At 57.9% G+C, this 15,312-nt stretch overlaps 1 protein-coding gene across 1 annotated transcript in view; it reads right to left on the bottom strand.

Moving 5' to 3' along the window:
- Positions 1–1,946: 1,946 nt before the first annotated feature.
- The window catches only part of LOC103900602 (opioid-binding protein/cell adhesion molecule homolog), a gene marked incomplete at its 5' end in the record, with an annotated part of 29,126 nt that continues 15,760 nt past the window's right edge, over positions 1,947–15,312 (bottom strand). Inside the window, 7 exons of the mRNA XM_019472600.1 lie at positions 1,947–1,963; positions 2,655–2,779; positions 3,599–3,661; positions 6,480–6,674; positions 7,217–7,337; positions 7,417–7,551; positions 7,816–7,941. Coding sequence (XP_019328145.1) covers positions 1,947–1,963; positions 2,655–2,779; positions 3,599–3,661; positions 6,480–6,674; positions 7,217–7,337; positions 7,417–7,551; positions 7,816–7,941 — 782 coding nt within the window. The remainder of the gene's footprint in view (positions 1,964–2,654; positions 2,780–3,598; positions 3,662–6,479; positions 6,675–7,216; positions 7,338–7,416; positions 7,552–7,815; positions 7,942–15,312) is intronic.

Below are 15,312 nucleotides of genomic sequence, written 5' to 3'. Positions count from 1 at the left end.
CGCCCTCTCTCTGTCTCGACGTCTCCCTCTCTTTGTGTCTGTGCCTCTCTTCCTTCATCTCTCCCTCTCTTGGTGTCTCTCTGCCTATCATCTCCTCTGTCTCTCTTGCTTTCTCTGCTTCTCTGTGCTCCTCCCTCTCTGAGGCTCTCTGACCCTCTCCCTGCCTGTGTCTTTCTGACCGGCTCTCTCTGCGGTGCGGTTGCCCTGCGTCCTTCTTCCTCCACCTCTCTCCATGTCTTGCTGTCTGTGCATTTCTCCCCCACTCTGTCTCTTGTGGTCTCTCTCCCCTCCTCTGTGTCCCTCTCTCTTTTTGTCCCTCTGGGTGTCCCTCCCTGGTGGTCTCTGTCGCTCTTGCCCATTCCTCTCCCCCTCTCTGTGTCTCTGCCCTCCCCATCTCCGCTCCCCTCTGAGTGTGCCCCTGTGTGTCCTTCTCTCTCACTCTCCCCAGTTCTCTCTCTGTGTGTCTCGTTCTGTCTCTCTGCCCCCCTTTCTCTCTCTGACTGCCTCTCTCTCTCTCTGTGTCTGCCTATCTGCATCTCTCCCACTGTTGCTCCCTCCGCCTCTCCCCTCCCCGCCCTGTTCCTCTCTGTTGCGCTCTCTGGCCCTCCTCTGTGCTTTTGTCTCTCTCTCTCCCCCCATCTCTGTGTGTGTCTGTCTCTCTCTGCGTGTCTCTCTTTGTATCTTCCCCTTCCTCCCTCCTCCCCGTCCTCTCTCTTTGCGCGTAGTTCTCTTAGGCTGAGGGAGGCACAGAACCACTCTCCCCATCTCCACGCGTCTCAGTCCCTCGCTGCGTGTCTCTCTCTCCCTTGCGGTGTCCCTCTCCCCCTCCCATGTGCATGTGTCTCTTCCCCCTTTCTGTGCCCTGCAAACTCTCTCTGCTTTGTGCCTTGCTCCTCCTGGTGTCTCTCCCTTCCCCATCTCCCCTCTCTGTGCCTCTCTTCCCTGCTGTGTGTCTCTCCTCTCTTGGGCTCTGTTTCTTGGGGTCAGGCTCTCCCCTCTGTGCCTCTTTCTGTCCCTCAGTGCCCCCCCAGTGTCTTTTTTCCCCCGGGAGATCTCATTGTCTTGTGCCTGTTGGTGCGCAGGCCCTTCCTTCTGTCTTGCGATGTCTCCCTTTCTGTGTGTGGGTGTCGGTGTTCTGTGTGCCCTCTCTCTTCTCACCAGATGATAGGTGTCCTCCTCTGGCCATTTCTAGTGGTTGTATGGGGTTCCCGCTCTGGGGGCTGCCGGCCATCTCGGTCTGTGTTCCCAGTGGGCTGTGTTCAGCGCTCTGACTGTCCGGCTATCTCTCTGTCTTTCAGCTGCCTCGGCCGCCGTGTCTTCCTGTGCCTGCTGGTCTTGGGGTGTTGCCGTGTCTCTCTCCTACGTCCATTCCGGCAGCTGGCCAGATCAGATCACCTCATGTCCCAGCGTGTCTTGTTGCATCTCAGGTTGTTGCCACGTCTAGGTGTGCCTCCCACTTGTTTGCCTGTCTCTTGAGCCGAGCGTGTGGCTCTCGGGCCATGGCCCAGGGTTATTGGTCCCCTGGGCCCTGCCGAAGGTGGCCCTGCTCCACTGGAGCTCACTCTTACCTTGGGATGGCTTCTCCTGCAGTTGCGGGGGGGGCCCAGGCAGCCGCCATGGCCCAGCAGGGCTGCCCGTGCTGGGGCAGAGTTGGGGGCCCTGCTCCTTGCCCTGCAAAGTGCCATCCCGGAGAGTGCTGTCCCTGTTTGCTCTGCCCCCATTCGCATCGCTGGACAGAACCGCCCCCCCAGAGAGAGGGGGGTCCAGGCTCCCTCGGGGCAAAAGAGCACCTCCTACCCATCACCTGACAGATACAATGCGAGCCAGACTGTGCCCCGACATCCTCCCAGCAGCCGCTGCCGCAGAGTCCTGCCGCACTTGACAACTGCACGACAGAGTGAGCACCGTGAGGAGACGCCAAGAAACGGGCCCAGGGGAATGGACGCCTAGAGGCTGACACGGACTAAGGGACCACAACCACAAGATTAGAAGAGAGACCGGAGCACCGACACAAGGCCACAGACAACTAAACCAAGAATGACTAACAAGGGACGAGAGCAGGGCACACACAACAGCAGAGGAACAGAGGAGACGTAGATGAGCAGGGCGGACGAGAGTGAGAGAAGACACGACAGAAGGACCAAGAGCCTCATCATCATGCAGAAGACATGCACAGACACACCACAAGACAGACACACTGCTAGAAAGAGGTGGCACCTGATGTGCACAAAGCGAGAGGTGCCGAGATCCATGGCAATACATTGACAGACAAACAGAAAGAGGGACAACTGGACACACTGTGGTGAGGGGCAGCATGGCTGAAGACGCGGAGCCCTACACGGATTCCATCCCAAGACACCATCTGCAACTGGGACAAGGACCCAGAGGGACAGAGGAGAGACACAACTACTGCAGGAGACACAGAAGGGCAAGGAGGCACCCAGAGACACGGGCAACAACAGAGTGAGCCACAGAAGCCAACAGGGAGACGCCCCGAGACTCCACGCCATAGTTGCGCTCACCCACTGGTCTGGCCGACAGCACTGGGCGCAGACACACACAGATTGTGGCCATGCACCAAGCCACAATCCAATGCTCTGACGCAAGCAGTCCAAAGAACCCATGCCAACCCCAAGACGGCCACATCAACACACCCAAAGCCACACACATGGCCAGCCGCTTGACACCTGAGGCCACCGTGCCCAGACACGCTGACGGGCACCTATGCCAGTACGCCCTCCCCCAACACGCCGATGCCACGGCACAGGCGCTCTCGCATCTACACGGGAGACAGGGGTGCTCGCACAGAGAGCAACGTGTGCATGCCAAAACCAGAGAGAGCGCAAGCACACGAGAGCGCCAGCGGGACAGGGAAACAGAAAAGGAGAAGCTGGCAGACACAGGGAAGCGGACACGCACCGCAACAAAACAGCAGCGGGACCTCTCTCCCCATGGGCCGCACGGGAAGCTGCCCTTCCCTGCACCAAAGACGGGCTCCCGCACGCACGCTGAGGGCCCCCTGGCTGCAGCCCCTACACCAAGCAAAGACAGCCCCCCCCCAATGTAGGTCAACCCCTGTGTGCTGACACACTACTGTTTGTTTACTGAAATAAAGTTGTTTTCCTGACGTAAGTTATCTTCCTCCAGCACAGCTCCTGCAACAGTACCCTTCCTTCCAGTTAGCGACACGCACCCACCCCCCATTGACAACACAGGGCGACACGAGCGGCGAGGGAAAGACAGGAAGGGGGGAGGATTGGGCTTTGGATTCGACCCCCCAGCTACAAGGCCATAGCACACACCAGACCGGGACAAAAGAAAACCCACGCCAGACCACAAGAGATTACAGTGGACCAAACCACAATGGAACCCAATAGACCCGACTAGGACGGACTAACCCGGTGCCGACAACCATACAACAGGTTAAAACACAATCGACCGGGATACGATAGACCAGCCATTATCAGATTTCACCTGATTTATTAGAACACAAGACGACAGACCAGAACAGAGGAGAGGGAAACAGAACCCAACAGCCTAGACCCAAAAAGAAGAGACCGAGCCAGGGGAGAGGAGAACTGATTAGAATAGAACAGACCTGACCGGACCAGCCCCTAACAAAACAACATAGACTACAACAGACCAGACCCAAACACAACCGTACAGAATAGACCAGAGCAGAAAAACATACATAGACCCAAGCGGGACGGACTTGACCGGAATGGAACAGAGCAGGGCGGGCCGGTACAGAATAGAATACACCAGGACACAACATATTAGAGTACAGCAAAATAGACCTGCACCTAACAGGATAGAACAGAACAGGACAGACCACAACAAAACAGACCATGACAGCCCAGAATAGCGGCGAGTAGAACACGCTAGAACACACCACGATGCAACACAACAGACTGCAGGAGAATAGAATGCAGTAGACCAGACTAGACCGGAGCGGACCAGGCCGAGACGGAACAGAATAGAGTGGCATGATAGAATGCAACAGATTAGCCACAGGGAGAGCAGAATAGAACAGACCTGAGCAGACCAGACCCAAACACAAGAAAGCACAACAGTACACATGAGACTGGCACAGAACAGAACAGAGCAGAACTGCCCAGAACAGAACACAGGATTGTTGTTACAACACAGAACAGACCTGAGCCCATTAGACCCACACAGAGCAGAGCGGAGCAGGACAGACCAACCATCTGATTGGCACAAACTAGACCAAACCCCAGCTTGAGCAGCCCAGAGGAGAACAGAGCAGAGCCGAACAGAACACTTTAGAACAAAATAGAACAGACCTGAGCAGACCAAAACACACTGGAACGCATTCAACCCCAACAGAACAGGACTGACCAGAACAGATCCCACCAGAGCAGAACAGAACAGACCGCTACAAACTACAGATGAAGAGAGCAGAACCAAACACATGAGAACAGAACAGAACACATAATAACCTAGATCAGGAAAGAACAAATGGGGGGGAAAACACCAGGACCAGGGCACACCAGAATACATTAGTTCCTGTGGAAGGGACCTACACCCATCATCACTTGTGGCTGACTGAGCCCTTCAGGCCTGACCTGACCATCAAAGCATGGCACTAAGGGCGATGCCCCCTCGATGCCGACAGGCACGGGACATCAGCCACCCCTCCGGGAAGCCCGCTCTGCTGTAAGACTGCCCTCTCAGGAAAGGCACGGTTCCTACCATCTCATCGGAACCTCCCCTGACATGGCACGGCTCTGCTCCTGCGCTTCCTGGCACCATGCACCAGCGAGGCCTGATTGTCGCCTCCCCCTCTGCTTCCCTGCCTCGGTAAGCTCCTCCACCCCTCTGCCCCCCTTTTTCCATGCTAGGCAAACCTGGTGCCCTCCGCCCCTCCTCACGGCGCCTGCCCTCTCGCTGGCTTTGGTGCCCTCCTCGGGACACCTTTCCACACCTTAACATCCTTCTGAGAAGGAGAGGCCCAGAACAGCACACAATACATGAAGCAAGGCCATGCCAACACTACCCATGCCGGTGACCGGCACCCTTTCCGTGGGGCCGCTCTCCTCTCCCAGTCTACACTCACCTCTGGTGCTACTCCGTCCCGGGTGCAGACCCCTGCATTGGGTCCTGTTCAATTTCACACCTCTCGTGACTGCCCATGCCTCCCATCTCTCTAGATTCCTCTCTGAGGCCTCCCATCCCTCAAGATGGGCAACAGCACCATCCAGTTTAGTATCATCATCATCATCATCACACTTGGCAAGAAGGGTGCGTTCCCCTCCTGCATCCGGATCATTGATAAACACTTTGAACAGACCCAGCCCGAGAACAGGAGCCCTGAGCAACGATGCCAGCGGCCCCGCCGTTCAGCCAGCCCTTCGCCTGGCACACACCTGCCCACCTCGCAGTTGGACGTTTTTTCCGGAAGGATGCTCGATGATGCCCCGCAACCAAAGCCATGCACCTCACGCCACCCCAAATCACCAAGCACTCTCCAGGGCGTGACACGGCCCACGAGACTGCACCTCCTGGAAGGCTGAGGGGCGTGCCTCGGCGCCACAATGCCCTCAAGTGGCACCCCAGGCACCCACCTTGTCTGCCGCTTCCCTACCGCCGCCACACGCTATGGTCCCAGACAGCCGGGGGACAGGGGTAGCTCCTGTCTCATCCAAGACATGGGCCCCCCACCATGGTGCGACGCTTTGCCCCAGCTGTCCACCCTCATGCTGCCAAAGTCCATGCCAGCATGGATGCTCTGCTCGCTCTCCATGCCTCCTGAAGCCTGCCACCCGACCCTATCCTCTCCCTTGTGCTGGAGCCCTGCCGGGGGAAGGCTGGCTCCTGCTGGCCACCCTTGGCCCGTGACAGCCCCCTCAGCTTGCCAAAATGCCACAGGGACGTGCCATAGTTACACATCGCCTTCCTCAATGACAGCTGTCCAGTCCACCTTCCCACCCTCACCGCCTAGATCGCCCAGGCACCACAGGCGCTGGATGTAAACCGCCCCACTGCGGCCCTCGATGCCTATGCCACCTGCCCTGCCGCTGCCAGTACAACACAACAACTGCCAGTACAAGAACCGGGAAAAACCCCACACCGTGCACCCGAAGCGCATGCTCACCTGGGCCGGGCCCCCTCCTTGGCCCTGTGCTCCAGCGACGCCCGTGGCTCAGCCAGGAGCCTCTTCTCTGCCCATGGGCCCAATGCCGCAAAGACAAACAGCTGCCCACCGGCCGACTCTGCTGCGCGCCCCTAAACACCCGTGAGCCCCGTGCCCGCCACCGACCGCCGCCCAGCTGTGCATGCCCGCTTGGGCTGATGGGGATCTCATCATCTGATGCATCCTCTCCGCGGGACCTCGCTGCTCCAATCTCAGCACCTCGACGGGCCGGCAACATTAAAGACGTCCAGCTCTGCTCTGCCACTCCGTCGATCCATCGCTGGCCAGCCGCCCGCCCTGCCACCTCCTCCTCTTCAATGTCCTCCTCCTCCTTGCTGTACCTTGCTGCAAAAAAACAGGGCACCTACCGTACAGGATGATGCTGGCGTTGGTGTTGCCCAGCTTGTTCGTGGCCACGCACGTGTAGTTGCCGTAGTCCTTCTCCGAGACATTGAAGAAGGTCAGTGTTGACAGGCGGCCCTTGCTCTCGATCCGCACGCCCTCCAGCCCGTTCGCTAACCTGTGGGGAAATGTGGATGATGGCGCTCAGAGCGCTGTGCCAGCGCTGTACGACATATCCTGCCCCCTCCCCGGGCACCCTCTCCCTTCCCACCAGCCAACATCACTATACACCCACATGTTCCCCCACCGGACTCCCTGCATCCCACGGAGACAAGCCCTTCACCCCACCACGCTGTTCCCCCACCGGACTCCCTGCATCCCACCGAGACAAGCCCTTCGCCCCACCACCACGTTGCCCAAAAGCATGCCACGCTCGCCATCCTGAAACCTATCTGCCAGCATGACCCACATGGCCCGTGTTACTCCTCCATGAGCCACAGCCACCGTCCCCGGGAGGAACGACCCTGGGCCCCCCTTGGCCCTTACCTGAGCGCTCCGACCCTCCGACGTGGGCAGACGCCAGCCTTCCTCCACGCAAGGCCCTCGGCCACCTCCAGCCCCCTCCACTTCCCTGCCTTGCCGCCATCCGGCCCCCAGGGCTGGCACGGTGCCCCTGCCCCACCACGCAGCTCCCCAGGCTCCCCCTCCGCGGCCTCTCACCTGGTGTCCTCCTTGAACCACTGAAACTCTGCCACGGGGACAGCCGAGGCCTCGCACTGCAGGATGCCCTTCTGGCCCACCGAGGCACCCGTGTTCTTGGCGTTTGAGATGTACGGTGGATCTGCGGAGACACCGTGCAGCGTCACGCCAGGCTCCGTGTGTGCCCGCCCCGCCACGATTCCCCCAGCCCTTGCACTCACAGTTGACGGTGACTTTGACTTTCCGCACGTCCGGGACAGCCACGTCGTTGACAGCACTGCACTCATACTCCCCGGACTGCTCCCGTGTGATGCCCGTGATCTCCAGGTACTCGTCCTCGCTCACAAAGCCCTGTCCTGGGAGACGTCCCGAATGCGTGGCACCATCACCCTTCACCCAGGAAACTTGGAACATCACTTAACAAGCATCCTCACCCTCATACCAGAACACACCAAAGGGCCAGCACCTCCACCCTCCACAACAGATACCAGCAAACCATGGACAACCTTCCTGCCACCCCAGCCACCTCTACAGGGACAACTGTCCGTCCCACATGGGCTGGGCGAGACCCCTCCTCGGACCCGGGTGGCTCGTCCACCGAGTCCTGAGCATGGTCTCACCTTTCCCGGAGAGGTGCCGCCACGTGACAGTGGGCTCTGGTCTCCCGAAGGCCAGGCACATGAGGGTCACGCTGCTGCCCTCGTTCACGGTGATGTCTGATGAGATGTTGACAATCTGGGGGGGAACTGCAAGACACAAAGAAGAGCGGAGGCACCGTCAATACGTCAGCTCACCAGGCCCCAACAGCACACTGCCTGCATGCCGCTGGGAAGCCCCGGCTGCGAGACCTGCCCCGGCGCCGGACATCAGCATCTGCCCCGTCGCCCTGTTCGGTCATCAACCCCTTGTCTCCAAACCAGCATCTCAGACCGGAGCCGAGCATGGCCCCGGGGTCTGCGCCAGGCAGGGGCCGGAACCCCCGATAACTGGCTCTCATTACAGCCCGCGACAAGGCTTATATTTTAGCATATTTATTAAAGCTGTTTAAATTACTGAGCGTCTGCTCCATTCAATACCGGCCACAGTGATTTATATTACTCTATCCCCAGATACTCCATCTAATAAATAACTTGGCAATCTCCACACCCATAAATATCCCCGGCCCTGGCAAAAAGCAATTAAAGCCCACTCGCCAACATCGCCTCCAGGCCCCGGGGCTGGCAGACGTGGCCCCTGAAAGGGTCTGCGCCCTGGGGAGCAAACGAGCCCATACAAAACAACCCTCCCAAAACTACCCCCCCCCCAATGCCAAAAAGGGTGCCCCATGCCCCCCCCCCCCCGAGCACATAACATGCTGAGAGCCCCAGTTCACATGGTGTCGCACGTGAAATGCCGAGGGCTCTCCTGCAGCGCTGGGATGCCAGTATGATCGCCTGAAAACCACTGCAGCCCTGCCTGGAAGGGGACGTGAGGGCTGCCGGGCTCCCCTCTCCTCCCCCTGCCCTGCTGGGGCTGCTGCGTCATTGTCCGGACTGGGTAAGGACAGACAGATGCCCGGCGGCGTGCCAGAGGGGCCACGGTGACATCCCCTGAGGAGCTCGGTCTAAGCTGCCTATAACCACCAGGCTCTGCACCTCACTGGGGCTCAAAAAAACCCCACCCCAAAAGCGAGCCTTTTGCTCCTAGGCAGCCTCCTGGGTGGCTGGGCGGAGGACAGGCTTTCCCGCACCCGCTCTCCCAACCACCTCTTTCCCTGGCGCGAAAGGGGGCGGTGCAACGGGACGAGCCGTGGCAAAGACGCGGCGCGGTCTCCGCGGCCCGATAGGCCCTGCAAGGCAGTAAATTTCCCAGCAACTTGACACATTAATATAGAAGTACAGTCTGTTATAGCAAAGGGAGATTGTCTGAGTCCTTCAGGGGAAAGCGGCAATCTGAAAATGAAAAGTGTGCGCCGGCGACTGCTGGAAAATGTAGTTAACGCTTGGAGCGGAGCTGGCCAGCTCCAACGGCGCCGCCCCGACAAGCTCCGCTGTGGGAGGGCTGCCGACAGCCCTTCCTTGCTTAGACAAGGAGATGACCTTATTCCCTATTACCAGCAGCCTTGTACCTCTCCACCTCCAACAGCTACCAGAAAAATCTAAAAAAAAACCCAACAGCATCCAAGACGTTGTGCAGACATTATCTGCTTCTCACAGCCTTACTAGATATATGTGCTCCCGGTACAGACTAATGCTTGCAGGCAAGCACGCTGCCAGGGGAAGGCGGGCACCTCCAGGGCACCTAACACCAACTCCAAACACTCGGGGGCCGCTCGCTCGAGAGGCCCTGCACGCTCGGGGCTCCTCTCCCTCCCTGTGGCACCTCACCGGGGCGAGGGCGCCAAAAGGGGCTCCTTGCAGAGCTGGGACTGCGCCGTCAACCCCACGTGCCTGCCTTCGCCCCGGACCGGACTGGCACCTCGGCTGCCGGGGGCTTCCCTGAGCAGGCGCTGGGGCATTCGGCTCTGCACGCCAACAAAGAGCTAAAACTAAATAAAAAGAGAACAACCTATGTCCAAGGAAGCCGAGGCAATCCGCATCTCCCTGCGGATATTTAATCTGCTGCACAGGAGGCAAAATTAGCTCCGCACACCTTTCCTTGCACACTACCCGCTCTGCTTGTGTATTTCTTGCATCTTCCCATCCCACCTCCTGCACGCAGCCCTGCTGAGGTCAGACCATGGACAGAGCCACACGAATACACGCATCAACCCTAAAGCAAAGGATGCCGACGCAGCAGGCAGACATGCCGGCAGGTCACCCACAGGAGAACGGCACCTCTTGAACTCCCCAGCCACGGCCCCGAAGCCGCAGGGGCCAGGGAAGCGCCGCTGCGTTGCCATGCTGTGCCACTGCCCACCCTAATCTGATCAGAAATGCCCCCGAGAGCCAGCAGGGACATGTGGTGGGGGCATATGCGGCAGAGGGATTTCCGTGGAGAGCACAGGGACCCCGCCAGATGGCTCGATACCCTGCTGCGACGGCAATCATTGTCTACGAGGTTACCGGGACCTGGAGAAGAACATCTAAGGACCTTGATTACATTTCTATAGATCCCACCGACCGGGCTGTCGAGGACAGTGTCTCAAGGGCATGCCGGCTTCACCTTGTGGGGACTTACTTAATCCGCAGAGGAGTGGGCAGGAGCTGGGCCCACGCGGGGACGCGGCCAGCAGCAGACGGGACCCGAGCGCCGGCAGGCAGGATGAGTCCGGTGGCAAACATGACCGTGTTGATAAAACCAACCTGCGACCATGGTAAGTAACGTGAGGTGGGTATGGCCAAGGCACGGCTGCCCCTGACAAGCACGTCCCACCAGAGCTGCCATGTCTCAGGATGGGGACTGCTTGGGATTGGTGCTGGGCACAGAGTCCAAAAGGCTCTCCCATCTCCCCACAGAGCCCTCCCAGCCCCCGAAGGGCCGGGTCAGATAGCCCTGCTAATACCTCACGGCCCACCTGCATGACTATGGATGCTGTCATTTCCCTGTTGATGGCATCCTTTCCCTGGATTACCTTTGGTTCTTAACATTTACCTCCCCCTGCCCTACATCCCCTACACAGCAAACATCCAGTAGTTATGACAGCCTCTCCTCACTACACATACAAGATAAGAAATGATCGCCGCGTGAACATACTAACAGCCAGAGAAGCAGCGAGAGCGGGGCTGTAGTTCTGTCGGGGAGACGGAGCACCGCTGCCCGCTCTGCCTTTCACCAGGTTAACGCTTCCTCGTGCGCATACTATAAATTATAACAGCTTGCTCCTCCGAGCAGCTCCCGTTAGCCCACACGCACGTCACTACAGGCCTGATCATACAATAGCTAAGGAAAAAGACTGAGACACTCCTCAATTGCTCGAGGGCAATAAAGCCATAACGGGCAGAGGCCCCCCACATGCAGTATGCCTGCTCAAATTAAGCAGCCCTCAGCTGCCATCGGGATGGGACGTGGATTCCCAGGGTGCTGCCGGCGTTGCACTGTGGACAGACATGGCCATCGCCCCCTCCAGAGGTCCTCCCCGGCCCCAAGACTGCTCACAGGATGGGGGCGAGATGCTTGTCTTCCGGAGCTGCGGGGGGGCAAAGCGATACGGTGGTGCATGGTCCCTCTCCCCCCTTATTCATAGTCCTGCCTTCCTTGTAAAAGACTACAACTACAAGCAAATTGAATACGGAATAAATCCCAAGGAAGCGAGGAGCGGTGCGTTGTCGGGCGGTCTCGCCGGAGTGGTGAGCGGCCTGTGGAGGATTTCATCGACCCTACATAATATTAATCACGGGTAAGTTAATGCATAATGTTTGGTAGGCCAAAAAAATACATTTGCACTGTAATTTCTTGTTTGTTCAGAAAGCCAGCGAGAGAAATCGAATGTGAAAGCGATGCCACTAAATTCAATAACAATAAGCCCATGATTTATCTCCTTCCTTTACCGCTTGAGACCCAAACTGCCCGAGGTGCAGATTCACGCTCTCCGTCGGGCCCAGGCGCATGCCGGTTTCTGCCACTGCTCGCGGGGACCACGAGACACCGTGCCTCCCCTCCGTCCCAAACTGGGGGCTCCAAATAGCCCTATGGGGTTGGCCATGGCATCATGCCTTGGTGACGCTGCCCTGTCCCGTGATGCTACGTGCTGTACTTTGGATATCCCTCGCAAGCACAGCCAAGCAATCCCTGGGACTCTCCCAAACACCTCCTCTGGGCACCGGTGCCGGCCTCACCCACGCTGCTGCTCCGCAGCCAGCCAGTCTGGGGACAAAAGACACTGGAGAGGTCAGATCGTGCGAGCCGCTACCAGACACCCAAGTGCAAGGAGGGATGGACGCTGCCTTGCCCGGGGAGGCATGGGTCCTGCCCATGCCGGCAAGGACGCCTCTTCCCTGCTAAACAGTGCGGGAAGAAACAGCACTGTGTGATCACTGACTACACGTGATGCTGACACACACGACCGCGTGCAGGCTGACTCATCTCCCGGCTGCTCCTTAGCACCGATCCCTACCGGAGGCGCTCGCCGTCGCGGCCCCAGACTATTTTTAGCTGCCAGATCATTACTGCTGCACGCCTTGGAGCGGAGAGCCTGCGCGAGCACCATGGCTCCCACAGGCAACTGATGTCCCTCCTCCACATCGTTAGCTCCTAATCCATTAAAAGAGACCTCTTCCTACACCTTTGATAAAGTGAGATGATAGATGGATACCTATGGGCTCTTCAAACCGCCGGACGACAGCCACTTGCCCACCTCTACTTGCAGGATGGGTCCCTGTAGGGACAGCCGCAGAGGGGGACATCTCATCTTCAGCATTCTGTGGGGAGACAATAGCCTCCACGGGCACTGTCCCACCTATGGTGGCACCTCACCACCTCCTCTCAGACACCTCCTATTTTGGGGAGATGCAGCGTTCACGCTGCTCCTTCACCTCTCCAGCTGCAGCAGGGGCCCGTGCCCTCCCGGGAGCGGGACCGCCGCCCTAGCAGGGGTCAGACACCTGCTGGAGCTCACGCTGCCTCCCTCCCCGGCACCCCCGGCTGCCTATAGCCCCACACGCCTCCGGCTCTGCATGAGCCATAGGCAGGATGGAGCTGTCAGAGGTGTCACCGCACAAGGACTCATTAGCGTACGGAAAGTCAGCACAAGGAAGGCAAATATGCTGAAAGCTCACATTTTGCCTGTGCTTTCCATCTCCTTTGCAGATGAGAAGCGCGGCAGGACGGCACCAGCGGCCTCTGGTCTGTCCCTGCATGTCAGCTGAAGGCACCACCGATACAAGATCTTCCCAAGAACAGCTCCTGTTCGGGGCTGATGCCCTTAAAGAAGAGATGCGGGCGCGCACCCGCGAGCCAGCTCCCAGCTGGGGAGCACCTGCTGCCAGGTAGAAATGGATGTGTTTCCCTACCTCCAACTCATCTTTAGTTTCAGGGGCGCAGGGGAGAGCCGTAAGGACACACACAGTAACCCTGTGCAAATGCACCTTGACATCCCGTCTAGCCCGTGGGAGAAGCAACTGGGGGCAAGGAGGCGACGTCAGGAGTTTTAACAAGGTGTTGCTTCTCGGCAGCGAAGATTATCGTCTCTGATCAAACTCATTCTGATGACAGCCCAATCTGAGAGGCTCGTCAGAGTTGATTTTATTGAGATAATGGATTAAGCACATCCGACAACTACAGTTTGGTCAACAGAATGTTTTTTGTCAAATTTCCCAGCCAAGCGAGCGGCGTGCCATGCCACCGCCTCACGCATTCTACAGGCGCTTCGTTTCGGGGGAGATCTTCCCTTTCCCTTCTCTAGGTCTTTAATGCTCTCTTTTCACAGCCTTCCCCCGGTAAAACACACTTTGTGTGATCCTTTTGCGGGAAAGGATCGTAACACGCATATTTCAAACACATCCTCTCTGCTGCTGAGACGAGATTTTCCGGCCCGGCGGATATCTGCATCTCTGCCTGCCTGTCTTTCTGCACACCATTTGAGCGCAGCCAAAGGGGGAGGAAAGGAAAAAAAAAAACCACCCAAAATAACCACCCTACGGATGCCTTTGGAGCCCAGGACCATCACATAGCGTGTCCCCCATCTCCACACGGATTGGGAGCCCTCCCACAGGACTGGACCGCGACACCATGAGACACATTGGAGTTAAAAACAAAGTTAAACACAAAGCCGGCGCGGACCCCTCCGTCAGGGCGAACACAAAATCTGGCCACGTCAGGGACCGAACGCTCACGAGACGTCGCAAAAATGAAACGCGGGCATCGAGTGCCCTTTGCTAGGCGGAGTCTCCCAACCTCTCGCCGCGCACCCTTTTTCTCCAGGTTTTCACATTGAGACGAGGAAAGCAATAAAACCGAAACTCAGAGTGTTATACCTACTGTGTAACCACCTGTCAGTAAATTTATGAACAATTAGGAAGTGAGAGTGCTTCCCAGGGAGCTATTTGTGTGCACGCTAAAACGTTCTTTCTGTTCGGAAATATAATGGGAAAACAACTTCTCCAGTTCCTCCCCCCTCTTCCCCATTTTTGCTTTTTGCAGTAATTAATCAGCTGCTGCCATGCTTTTGTTCCGTTGGCTCCCGGTCCCCGCGGCACGTCCTGATGCCTCTGCTCCCGCCGGCTCCTTTTCACTGATTTCAAGAAGCCTCGAGAATGGGAGCCCAAGGACACCCTCTGGGTGCTCCCCATCCCGTCCCTCCTCCATACTCCCGTCCGGATTTCGGGTTAGCGCTTCATGCCAGCCACTTTAAGGACAGTGGCTGTTCCCACCTCGGCAGTGCATGCTGTTTTCTTCCTGCCAGTCAGGCTCTTCCTCTTTCCAGACTTTCCCCCTCTCTGTGCCCTCGGCTCCTTCATTACTCTTTCATTTTTCCCCTTTGCTGCCTCCTGCTCTTTTGATGCTCGGTGTTTTTCTGTGTGCACACGTTTCCTTCTCTCTTCCCTTTGTTCTACAAGTCTCTTGGCTTTTCTTCTTGTCTTTTGTTTTGTTTGTTTTTTTATTCTCCCTCCAGTTGCTTCTTTCTTCAATCATTGCTATTCCTTCCAGATTTTCTCTGGGCATGCCTCAGCTTTGAATTTGCTACCACGTCGTTGCCGGATCTCCCCCGTTTGGCCATCTTCGCTCTCTTGCCCATCCTCCATTTCTTCGGGGAGGGAGGAAGGGCACGGTGGGGGTCTGGTTGCTCCTTTCGAGCCTTTTCCCATCCCAAGACACCAGTCTACATTGCTTTTCGTGGGCGCTCCTCTATGCTAGACAAGACTTGGTGGACATCGGCCACCAACTTTGACAACACTGGTATCACTCTCCAAAACCTGACATGCTCTTCAGGGATACTTGGAAACTGTGCTGGGGCAGCGGGGCTCCTTCCCACCAAGCCGCCTCACGAATCCATCACCAACCCGATTCCTGGCTGAACAGCTGCAATCTCAACCTGCACCACCCCGGACTGGCCGAGGCCCCGGCCACCGAATCCCCGCGTCCTCTGGGACCCACCGTGCTCCTCTCTGCAACGGGCTGGAGGCGGCTCTGCAGGACTGTGAAGGAGAGACCCCCACCGACGGTCCTGCCTGCAGAGGCGGTGGCATTGGTCACCTCCC

This window comes from Aptenodytes forsteri, unplaced genomic scaffold (assembly GCF_000699145.1).
Source record: "Aptenodytes forsteri isolate BGI_AS27 unplaced genomic scaffold, ASM69914v1 Scaffold324, whole genome shotgun sequence".
Lineage (NCBI taxonomy): Eukaryota > Metazoa > Chordata > Aves > Sphenisciformes > Spheniscidae > Aptenodytes > Aptenodytes forsteri.
This window is presented reverse-complemented; position numbering and strand designations above follow the sequence as displayed.